The sequence below is a fragment of the Periophthalmus magnuspinnatus genome, chromosome 4 (genome assembly GCF_009829125.3).
Source record: "Periophthalmus magnuspinnatus isolate fPerMag1 chromosome 4, fPerMag1.2.pri, whole genome shotgun sequence".
In the NCBI taxonomy this organism is placed as follows: Eukaryota; Metazoa; Chordata; class Actinopteri; order Gobiiformes; family Gobiidae; genus Periophthalmus; species Periophthalmus magnuspinnatus.
In genome coordinates this window covers 5,410,033-5,422,912 of record NC_047129.1, presented here as the reverse complement: position 1 = coordinate 5,422,912, position 12,880 = coordinate 5,410,033, and the positions used below count along the sequence as shown (strand labels likewise).

Below are 12,880 nucleotides of genomic sequence, written 5' to 3'. Positions count from 1 at the left end.
TCCACACTGACAGTTTTGTTCCCCACTTATCTGAACACCAGTCAATTTGGTTAATTATGTGATGAATAAGAAATGTGTTGTAAGTTATAGCTGCAATTAGGACTGCGTAATTAATCAACGTTTTAATCAAGATCTCTAATTGTCAATGATATGCACGGCCGGGGTCCCTTTTTTGTTTGAGAGCTCTCCAGCCAATAAAGGAAGCTGTTTGGAACATAGTTCATAATTTGGAGGAAGAAAGTTTACTTTTTTGTTTTAAATGGAGATTATTAAAGGGACTGTGTATAGCCTGCGCTCTTACAGTTCTAAAAAATGTATTACAATCACAACTGAACCTGTCACTGCCTAAACCCCTTGTATATATGGTCAATATATGGAAAGGCCATGCCTCATGTGAAAGCTCAGAACCTCGAGAAATCACTGACTGAGCTGCAGATGCTGCACTAGCAATGATTAATGATTGGCTGCAGGTGCTGAGCTTTAGGTAGTGACGATTCACATCAGTCCTTTTAAGTTTTAATCATCTGGAATTCATCATTGAAACATGGCAACCCAAATGAGAGACTCATATGAGGCTCATTCTGATTGGATAACTGTCTGGAAAATCAAAACAACTAACTAACAACTATGATCGATCAATAAGTGGGAAAAAAATTTTTAAATAATTTTTTGCCAAACAGAAAGAAGAAGTATATTTGTAAAGCAAAACAGGTGGTGTTTACATAATTTTGTCATTTATAACCAGCCAATTTTAACTTTTGGCTCTGGCTTGCAATAACTACACAAATACTAGAGCTGAACTGGTCCAATTTGCCCATATAAAGAGAGATTATCTGCCACTTTGTGTAGCAAGTTAATGTGAAGGACTATTGTCATACATTGTGTTAAATATACATTCACAGCGTGTAAAACTGCAGTGATGCGCATAGGCTGTATCATTTTTCGTGTAATAATAATGGAACAACACATAATGCATTACATAACTGTCTGATTATCGTGAACATTCCTGAAATAACGTGTCGTTCTGATAATCATATGAATCATTGCATATAGGATGAAGCCACAAGAATCAGAGCAGACCCACTGTATATAAAATACACAGATTTCCTTTGTTTTTTCCTGGTAAATTTGATCACATTTGAAATGCATTGTCTTTTATCCACTGAAGAATAACAAAGCTCATTTGCAAAAGTGTCACCATGGGAACACACATGTCCTGTTAATTTGGTGATCCCAAATAAAAACTGAATATGACAATGATGTAGTCAGAGTTTGTGGATTCAATAAATTATATTTAACATATTCAAAACAATGCCATAGTTCATGTTTTATTTGAAAGATAATCTTTAATAATCAATTTTACCATAAGGAAAGTCTAATTTTGGCAACTATCAATACTCACCATTTACTTCCCTGTTTACTCTATTTACTTGACCCCAATTTATGATACATGAACTGGTATGAACTTGAATGCAGTTCTCCAGTCACTTGAACAATAACAGTTACATAACATATTTTATAGTATACATATATACATTTGTCTTTTAAAGAAAATATGTGCAGTCTTTGCTCCGGTCAGTTGATATCAGGTATATAGGTAAAGATAAACACTCTGAAAAGCTGGACTGTGCATTTTTAGAGTGTAGTCCAACCTGATGTACAGTACTGTATATTGTAGCTTCTGAGAAATGTATTTAACGTCTTCATCAGATAAACGCTATAGACAACACACATAAACAACACTCTTTCATGTTCCAGGTAGCCATGTTTCCCATTAACTATACCTGAAACTTGTCCACCGTTGTTTAAGAACCCATCTTGGGCCCTCAGGGACATGTGTGTGACTACCTTGGCCGATAACATCACAGCTACTGTAACCTGCCAACTCCAGCGGCCTACTTTTTGAGCCACCTGTCCTTTCACAGAGGGGGATGATGTTCGGGATTTACTAGAAACCAAGGAAATAAAAGTGCTTAAGTGGCGCCTTATCCTGCCATTGTAGATCCACTATTGGCCTTTTGCTCCTGGTTTATTCATGGGTAAAGGTCAAATACTGAGATGCTAACCACATATCAGCGTGTTTAAACTTAATATTCTCTGTCACAGTTGTTATTTTTCATTCAGGTCTGTCTGCTTTGACTTACATTAAATTATGGTCTGTGTTACATTTAATTTTGATTATGAGCAAAGTTGGACTGATTTAATTTCATTTTGTGCTTTTTTAGGTGCCTATGGTGTTGTTTTGAAGTGCCGACACAAGGTAAGCACTTTTTATAAACCTAATTTATTCTTTTAACCTCTTAAAGGGATATTCTGAGTTCTACATGTAAGTCAGCATACCATTAGTGAGTAAACAAAAGATACAGATACAAAAGGGGTAGTAGTAGGAGTAGTTTAGACCAGCTGACACTAGACTGATTTGTATGTGATATTGTTTGTCAAATATGTGCTGTAACGGTGTAATCAGACAGAGATTTTTAAAGTCAATCTCAGACATGGGCTAACAAAATCCAATAACATACTGGCTCTAATTTCGAAAGGGGTCCCTTCTATGCACTGCTTCGCACAAGTTGTCCCACTGAGGGATCAGTCAAATGCAATGGATAGACTTCTTTTTTAAGTGAGACCTTTTAACCATACTTGCTTGGGGGTCCTATGAAACTTATACAACTTCACAGAATGCAAAATATCCCTTTAAAAGTGCAAACCTGCCTCATTTGTTTGTGGTCCTAAAGTGCCTTGAGTGGCCCCTGCAAACTGCTGTCTAATTGGTTCTGCTCTCTTTGTCTCTTGAGCTTTATCAGAGATGGATACTCTTTGAGTCAATGTGGATTTCCCCCTTTAAGCCCTCAGTCTTAATCATCTTGTCCTCTCCCTATTTCATAAGCTGCTGTTCATATAAAAGCAAGCTTATTTTACCAATTAAATTTCCAGTGTTCAAAGATAATTAATAATAGCCCAAGACAATACAAAGCAGACAAGGGCCCTCTGCAGTAATAGCTCAGTCATCTTCAGCCCATTTAGGGAAGAGGATGTGCCAGCTATTGACAGACATCCAGTGTGAATAAAAGAATAACTACCACCTACATTTGGAGCAGCAAGCAAAGACCTTCCAGTATATCTATTTTGGATGTTTCTAATGTTAACTTAAGCGGTAGGATTGTAAAAGAAAAGCAAGAAGCACAACCTATAATTACCAACCTTTTATTATTCAAACGGATTGATCCCAGGCCTAAACAGCTGCAGAGGTCTATGCCCCTATTCTCACAACAGTGGCAGAGCTACATTCATTATTATGATGGTCTGAATGCAGGAATTAGTTTGAAATGTGTATCTATGGATGAAGTAGCGAAAGGGAACTGCAAGTGAAAGGAGATGTCACGTCATGTTTGTTATTCAGAGCTGTCTATTGAGCGCAGACATTGTTCAGCAAATTGATCTTTGAATCGTTTCATTCAGACGCGTTTGAGACCTGACAGAGAAGTCAATGGAACAAAAATAAGGGAAGAATAAGCTTATCTCTCTATATTAGTTGCAAAATATCTGCTTAATTAAAACCCCATTTGTTCTCTATTGGCTAATAGTATCAAAACATATTTAATATATGCTTCTTTAACATGATGTGCATTGTGCAAATGGACTTTTTGTGTTAATATGTTTGTTTAAAGTTAATCTTCATGAATGCTGTTTTTGTTAGTTTTCCGTTTGGGTGTTTTGTTGCAAGAATATCATGCTATATTGGAAATGGCACAGAGGCCTTGTTTGTGATTGCACAGACAAGTTAGCACAGAGTCTTTGTATGTATACCATAATCACATTATACAGCTATCGTCTATTCACTTCATGAAATGAAGTGAATAGACGATCAAATGTTGTAATAAGACAAGGTTATCTAGACAAATGTAATATTGGCAGATTTGTATTGCATGATTTGTGGAATAATTACATAACACGCTTGTATCCTATTCGGACACTGTGCACTTAAGATATCCAGTGATGCAGCTTTTGAAACAATATCAGTGTTTTTATGGGCAGGAGGGGATGACATCTCTTGCTGTGGATCAATATGGAGCCGAGCCAAAATGTTGTGTTGGTGGTGTGAACGATGTCTTTTGTGTAGAGATAACTTTGGACCTCTGCTGCATAATGCAAAAGCAGCAAGTGCAATAGCCACATCTAGACATGCGGTGAATACACAGAGCCTGTTCAGAGCTGAGGTTAGATGCTATTCTTTTGGAGGGAGGAGAAGGACCTCAGAAAATGGCTGCTGCTGCCAAGTCCCAGCTGCTCCCTGAACGTGCTCATTTCACTCGCGCCACGCCCCTTAAATTCAGATGATACAATCTGTGTATTTAACAGTAATAATTACATTGCACAAAGATCTGGGGAGATAGGAAGCATGGAAATAGACAAGAGTTCATTCAGCCATTTCCTCACAAGAATTGGGAGGTTTAAATAGATGCAGAATTTAAAGCGGATCTCTCTAGATTCTGTATATCTGTCTATCCTAAAAGGACAGCTGCAGGACCACAAATTTTGGCTCTTGTCAAAGGCAAAAGCACTTTTGTCCAGCAGAGATATTAATAGACAAGAACTGTCCTGCCATTCTGTTCGGTTCAAATGTTAGCGGCTACAGTATGGCCAGCTGTAGATTTGCATGGGTCATTGAACCTGCCCCTCTCAGCTGGTCTTTTGGCGTTCTGGGCAATTGCCAGTGAATAGTCACAGGGGATAAAGACCAACGACCAACTTTCCATTTTTTACTTGCTGACAATTATTTAGAGCACAAGTAAATTTATGATTTGTATTCCACATTGAGGTAACTGATCAGACAGACTCAAAGTAAAAGTCTATTAGGTGTAGCTCACTTGTACCCACAATAAAACCCATGCAGTTGAGCCTGATCAGACCACATTAACCTTTGGCTGAATGACCCTCTTATTCACTGAAATCAATGCAACCTGACCTATAACAATCAATAAAAAAAAAAAAAAATGTGCAGGGTAGGCTTTTTTGTCTCCAGTTTTGTTTTCAACAAATAATTACAACGTAACACACAGGTTCAGAAAATCCTGATGAACTATATACATACTATATACTATATACATGCAGGCGAATGCCCACCATATTTTCATCTGACTCATTCAAAGAATGCTCTAGTATAGAGCTAACAAACAATGATTGCTGACCTTAGCTTTAAACAACCATCATTTCCCAGTGGTGAAGACATTATAAAAATAATGTATTGCAAATATAAATATTTTAAAAAGCGCAGCTCCCTCCCTATGACAGAGTACTTTTTTCCCTTTTAAATGGAAAGCACCCAAGACCTTTCCTGTACTCTCTGTACAATATTTAGTCATACTGCCAAAGCGTTTGATACTTTCTAATCAGTGTGTTCTATTTTGTGTGTAAATGTCTGGATACAAAGTGGGTCTCTTTTAGCCTAATTCCGATTGACCTAACATTCACTGTTGCTCTAGGCTTGTTTGCTGCTGCTGCTGATAATACAAGCGACTTTACCTCTGCGTGGGTTGGCTCTCTGTTGACCCAGCAAAACTCACCAACTCCCAGAAAGAAGCCTGTTCAAAAATGGCACACAGCTCTTCTGGTTTCACTCTCAGAAGGGGGTAGTACCAGACCCCAATCTGAGCAACCATCCCACAGATCAGATATCAGAATAACTTGGATGATTTTGCTTTTGAATGTTTTGACGTACCTAATAAAGTGACCAGTAAGTGTGAATTGAACACAAAAGCATCTTTCAGCTTGCTTGGTTAATCACAATCCAGGCTAAGATCACAGGCTTTTGTGTAGCTCATAGAAATGCAGCGGACTCCAAACAGAGCAGTGTGTTTGTTTAAGAGTAGAGCCAATCTCAGGAATGTAAACAGCCCATAGGTCCACCTTATCATGGTCAGGAGTGGTTTCCCCTGTCACTGTCGAAACTCAGGTAAAACATTGACACAGTTAGACCTCGTTCTCCTCAGTGGTGAGTTCTGAAACTTTGAAATACATGGTCTACTTCGAAGGTTGTTGATGGATGGATACAGTAATAAAAAAAAAAATAGTAGTAATAGTTTTGCAAATTGTAGAAGAAAATGCTCTGGGGTTGTAGCCACATGTCACATCATCTCTGAGCATATGAACTGTTTCTATACTGATACTTTGTTGAGCTACTTTATCAACTGTCCCTATATAGCAATGATGAACAATATAAATGTTGATGAAGCATGAGCAAAATTCAGTAGTTTATTCCAAACCAACACATTTTGTAGATTGACTTTTATTTGATTTAACACGTATTTACTCATCTCCTTAGACACAGCTGCAAAAATGTTACAAAAATGGCAGTTAATTATTTTTCTGTGAAATTAGCATATGCACACATATTTCCTAATAATAATTCATCAAAGTTATATAGAGCTCTTTTGTTCATCAGACAAAAAAGACACTGACCGCTAAGAGAGCAAGATATCATCAGATGCGGATGGGGCTTTTGAGTAAAGCAGCTATGAAAGCGCCATAGAGAGTAAAAATAAATCAAAGGCTGACTATTCATCAGAGGAGAAGGCAGTACATCCAGTCCTACACATGCATGGCTGCCATGTTTGTTTTTGTTTTGCTCTTGACAGAATATGGGCTTGCTATCTCCTTACCTAATAGGCTGCTTGGCATCCAGCACACATGAAATGTGATTACGGACTGACAGCATGAGGAGCACAGCCATAGAAACACCATAGAAGTGCCAATGAAATACTGAGAGCATATTTAGACTCCAGGACTATTAACACGTTCATATTACATTTTTAGATGTAACTATTACACACATACATCATCATGGCACTGACAGGAAATGACTAGCGATAGTAAATGTTATTGTTTATAAGTGAAATGGATTTGAAATCTGATTAGTGAACAAACAGAGAAAAGTCATATCTGAAAGGGCGTCCAGTGTAGCAACCTAGAAAACTGTTCGGTGTTAATATAAACCTATTTACTAAAAAATCTGGCCTTAGAGTCAAGAAGCCACTGAGAGGAGTTAGATTTTGAGCAGTTTTAATCATGTTTACAGTGATAAGTGCATAGATAAATATCCATCCATCCATCCATTCTCTTACGCTTATCTGGGGCCGGGTCGCGGGGGCAGCAGTCTAAGCAGGGACTCCCATACTTCCCTCACCCCAGACACATCCTCCAGCTCCTCCGGTGGGATCCCAAGGCATTCCCAGGCCAGCCGAGAGACATAGTCCCTCCAGCGTGTCCTGGGTCTTCCCCGGGGCCTCCTCCCTAGGGAGGCGTCCAGGAGGCATCCTGAGCAGATGCCCGAGCCACCTCAGCTGACTCCTCTCAACGTGTAGGAGCAGCGGCTCTACTCCGAGCTCCTCCCGTGTGACTGAGCTCCTCACCCTATACCTAAGGGTGCGCCCAGCCACTATGCGGAGGAAACCCATTTTGGCCGCTTGTATCCGCAACCTTGTCCTTTCGGTCATTACCCAGAGCTCATGACCATAGGTGAGGGTAGGAACGTAGATTGACCGGTAAATCGAGAGCTTCGCCTTCTGGCTCAGCTCCTTCTTCACCACAACGGACCGATACAGCAACCGCATCACTGCAGATGCTGCACTGATCCGCCTGTCAATCTCCCGCTCCATCCTTCCCTAACTCGTGAACAAGACCCCGAGACACTTGAACTCCTCCACTTGGGGCAGAGACTCACCACCCACCCGGAGAGGGCAAACCACCTTTTTCCGGTCGAGAACCATGGCCTCGGATTTGGAGGAGCTGATTCTCATCCCAGCCACTTCACACTCGGCTGCAAACCGCCCCAGTGCCTGCTGCAGGTCCTGGCTCAATGAAGCCATCAGGACAACATCATCCGCAAACAGCAGAGATGAAATCCTGTGGTTCCGAACCAGACCCCCTCCGGCCCCTGGCTGCGCCTAGAAATTCTGTCCATAAATATAATGAACAGAACCGGTGATAAAGGGCAGCCCTGGCGGAGTCCAACATGCACCGGGAACAGGTCTGACTTACTGCTGGCAATGCGAACACAGCTCCTGCTCCGGTCATACAGGGACCAGACAGCCCTTAGCAAAGAGCCCCGGACCCCATACTCCCAGAGCACCCCCCAAAAGATCCCACGAGGGACACGGTCGAATGCCTTCTCCAGATCCACAAAACACATGTGGACTGGTTGGGCATATTCCCATGAACCCTCGAGGACCCAATGGAGAGTATAAAGCTGGTCCAGTGTTCCACGACCGGGACGAAAACCACACTGCTCCTCCTGAATCCGAGGTTCGACTATCGGTCGAATTCTCCTCTCCAGTACCCTGGAGTAGACCTTACCGGGAATGCTGAGGAGTGTGATTCCCCTGTAATTGGAACACACCCTCCGGTCCCCCTTCTTATACAGATGTTGCAGAGACGTGTCAGCCAAGACAGTCCCACAACATCCAGAGACTTGAGGTACTCAGGATACTCTCGTCCACCCCCGGAGCCTTGCCACCGAGGAGCTTGCTAACCACCTCAGTGACTTCAGCCAGGGTGATGGACGAGTCCGCCTCCGAGTCCCCAGTCTCTGCTTCCTCCTCGGAAAACATGACGGGGGGATTGAGGAGATCCTCAAAGTATTCCTTCCACCGCCCGACAACATCTCCAGTCGAGGTCAGCAGCTCTCCACCCGCACTGTAAACAGTGTTGGTGAAGCACTGCTTCCCCCTCCTGAGGCGTCTGACGGTTTGCCATAATTTCTTTGAGGCCGTCCGATAGTCCTCCTCCATGGCCTCCCCGAACTCCTCCCAACCCCGAGTTTTTGCCTCTGCAACCGCACGAGCCGCGGCACGCTTGGCCCGCCTGTACTCATCGGCTGCCTCAGGAGTCCCACAAGATAAAGATAAATATTTTACATTTAAAACATTTTTATAACTAATCTTATATTATTACATATTAATTAGTAAATTGCTTAGGTCAACAATATACAGGGAGTGTTAGCTCGCGTAGCAGGAGACATGACATGATTCATAGAGCCTATTATTAGCTGCCGAGACTGAGCATATGTGGCATATGACAAACAGTGTTTACAGGCACAATAGATCCCTCCTATGGCGAGGGCCCATGGCAGCTCCAGTATGGTGGATTTTCCTGGCACACTCTGGTTCATTTAGCCTCCAGGACCTGAATCACATGAATCAGATGCTGGAGGAGCCTATTTCAGCAGTGCCCACGTTCTACCGGTATTTAGTTTGACATGTCCCCTCTAATGGCAGGAGTTTTGCCTCTTCTATTCTGATAATGAGGTCAGAGAAAGTATCAATGTTCCCGTTTCTTACAGTATATTTTTAAATGGTGGATGTTTCTGGACATCTTATGCATTTGAAAATGTAGGTTGTACTTTTTGTTCAATCAGTCAACAAATGTCTATTGTTGTCCTAGAGCCTACGTTACATAAATGTCTATTTTCTTTGGAACACTCATCATAATATTTTGTATTCTTTTTGCATAAGGAAAAGATGTAAGCCAAACAGGTAAACATTTGTAAGTATTTTATTTAGCAAATAAGCTGAGTGGCCATCAGGAGATTTATTTAGCAGATAAAAAATGTATGTCCTCTTTGAAGGGAACAGTTATTTTTTGCACCCAGTGGCGAAGAAGAATCTAGGACAGAACAGGGCTTTGGCACATTGCGTTAAATAGGTCACCTTGAGTGGAGTATGTGTCTGTGTGGGCCTATTAGGGAACAGGGGAGAGTACGCACTTCCTGTCTGCATGTGTGCATCTTTATTGTTCCCTGATGAATGAGAGCTATTTCAGACCTGTTCTGATGCGTTGTCAAAACGCCCACCTGAGGATGCACATGTTGTGACTGAGGTCCCACATCACATATAAATTTGTTCTTGTTAAATATTTTGTTAATAGATTTCACAAAATAAGTCTAACCCTATGAAAATTCTCTGTATAGTTAGCGTCAAAAATGGTCACTAGTGGTTCACAGTGAGTGATCCAATTTTGCCTGTAGACTATGGGTATGTTCACACTTGCACTATCACCATACCCAAATATGTTCTACATTGGGACTAAATCCCTGTCGTAACGACTGACAGGGGGACCAAAGATACAGAACTCGGGGAACAGTTTAACAGAGTTTATTTACAGATGAAATGTGCAAATGAAGGTAGATTGATCAGACAGTTGAGAGCGGGGTTGTTAGCAGGAGTCCTTGAGTAGATCGTGGGCAGCAGGGTCAGAGACCGGTCATGGAGAGGTGGGTCGGGGGGCGAGATCTCACAAGGAACAAAAACATCCAACTTAGAGAAGAGTAAAAAATGTAAAACATGAGACTAAGCCAAGCAGAGTTGTATCACTGTGGATAAGTAGACGATCTGGTGCTGAGTGTCAGGTCCTGGGTCCCTTTGCCCTCCCCAGGTGCAGCTTGATTAATGACTAGGTGCAGGTGTGCATGGGAGGAGCCAGAGTCTCCGCCCAGCACCAGGGTCTGACACAGAAGGGAGGGGGAAAACAGCACAAAACACAAGGCAGACTGAGATGTTGACAACCCCGGACTAGAACAGGACAAAACCGAGTTTACTTACACTGGTCCTAAATGATCAGGACTGAATTATCAGAATGCATTTAGAGGGGAATCTTAGAGGACTTTCTGTAACAACTAATCTTGTCATGGTACTAAACTTTCAAACCAGATTTTGATACTAAGGAAAAGGCTTGATGTTAAATATCAGTTTTGACACCAGATAGATTTTTTTTTTTTTTTTTGTGTTAAATGTGGTCTTTTTCTCTTTCTGAGATATAAATGAACACCATTGTAAAGTACTCACTTTACTTTACTTTGAGTACTTTACAATGGTGTTCATTTATATCTCAGAAAGAGAAAAAGACCACACGGAGAGGAGAGGAGAATCCGACCAATAGTCACCGATAGACACTGGACCAGCTTTATACTCTCCATTGGGTCCTCGAGGGTTCATGGGAGTATGCCCAAACAGTCCACATGTGTTTTGTGGATTTGGAGAAGGCATTCGACCGTGTCCCTCGTGGTGTCCTTTGGGGGCTGCTCCGGGAGTATGGGGTCCGGGGCCCTTTGCTAAGGGCTGTCCAGTCCCTGTATGACCGGAGCAAGAGCTGTGTTCGCATTGCCGGCAGTAAGTCAGACCTGTTCCCGGTGCATGTTGGACTCCGCCAGGGCTGCCCTTTGTCACCGGTTCTGTTCATTATATTTATGGACAGAATTTCTAGGCGCAGCCAGGGGCCGAAGGGGTCTGGTTCGGGAACCACAGGATTTCATCTCTGCTGTTTGCGGATGATGTTGTCCTGATGGCTTCATTGAGCCAGGACCTGCAGCAGGCACTGGGGCAGTTTGCAGCCGAGTGTAAAGTGGCTGGGATGACAATCAGCTCCTCTAAATCCGAGGCCATGGTTCTCGACCGGAAAAAGGTGGTTTGCCCTCTCCGGGTGGGTGGTGAGTCTCTGCCCCAAGTGGAGGAGTTCAAGTATCTCGGGGTCTTGTTCACGAGTGAGGGAAGGATGGAGCGGGAGATTGACAGGAGGATTGGTGCAGCGTCTGCAGTGATGCGGTCACTGTATCGGTCCGTTGTGGTGAAGAAGGAGCTGAGCCGGAAAGCGAAGCTCTCGATTTACCGGTCAATCTATGTTCCTACCCTCACCTATGGTCATGAGCTCTGGGTAATGACCGAAAGGACAAGATCGTGGATACAAGCGGCCAAAATGGTTTTCCTCCGCAGAGTGGCTGGGCACACCCTTAGGTATAGGGTGAGAAGCTCAGTCACACAGGAGGAGCTCGGAGTAGAGCCGCTGCTCCTACACGTTGAGAGGAGTCAGCTGAGGTGGCTTGGGCATCTGCTCAGGATGCCTCCGGGACGCCTCCCTAGGGAGGTGTTCTGGGCATGTCCCACCGGGAGGAGGCCCCGGGGAAGACCCAGGACACGCTGGAGGGACTATGTCTCTCGGCTGGCCTGGGAACGCCTTGGGATCCCACCGGAGGAGCTGGAGGACGTGTCTGGGGTGAGGAAGTTTGGGAGTCCCTGCTTAGACTGCTGCCCCCGCGACCCGGCTCCGGATAAGCGGAAGAAAATGGATGGATGGATGGACCATTGTAACGTTTCAGGAAATGTCCTAATTTAATGTGATTTTTTTTTTGTTTTTTTTTGTCAGTATCCATACCTGCCGAAATGATTCAGGCTAAGGCTTTTTTGGCTAAGTACTTGTGTCCAGGCAACTATTTGTGACCCCCATGAATGAGTACAAGGGTGAAGTAAATTATTCTTAAAAAAAAAAAAAATCTTTGTATTTATGACATGATAATTAATACTGATGTTTGATATCTCTTTGTTGGGAATGTGTGTCAGGGCCTCGGCCTGACCTCAATGGTTGTACTGCTGTGCCTAATGGAGTGAGATATGCTGCTGTCACTTGTCACAGACCTACTATACATGTGTGTATGGGACATGAACCAAGCCCTCCCACTCTCTGTTACAGCTCCATGTGAGTGTAAATAATCGCAGGCTTCAGCAGGGCCAGTGTACAATGTGACATAATGTACTGGACACACATAGACGAGTGGATGGTGTGATGTGCTTTGTGTAGGCAGACACAGCACTTGATGGACTGACACAAAAAAAGGATAAAAAATTCTCAAAGTTTTCACATCAAGTAACAGTTTGGATCATCTTTGGATTTGAAAATAATATCCAGTAATAACAAGTGTTTGGGATCACGATTAAACCATGTGTAAATCACATCAGGGATTTCAAAATAACTACAGGTTTTTGGAAAGGTTTAGGTAGAACAAACCATACACCAGGACTAAACTATAAAAACATTCTGGTGGATGGCCCGCCAA

At 42.7% G+C, this 12,880-nt stretch overlaps 1 protein-coding gene across 4 annotated transcripts in view; it reads left to right on the top strand.

The window, feature by feature from the left end:
• LOC117394038 (cyclin-dependent kinase-like 5) overlaps positions 1-12,880 on the top strand; it is a 53,412-nt gene that overhangs the window by 4,148 nt on the left and 36,384 nt on the right. For all 4 annotated transcript variants that reach the window (XM_055221446.1, XM_055221447.1, XM_055221448.1 and 1 more), the window contains exon 3: positions 2,226-2,260. In XM_055221446.1, the coding sequence (XP_055077421.1) occupies positions 2,226-2,260 (35 nt within the window). The remainder of the gene's footprint in view (positions 1-2,225; positions 2,261-12,880) is intronic.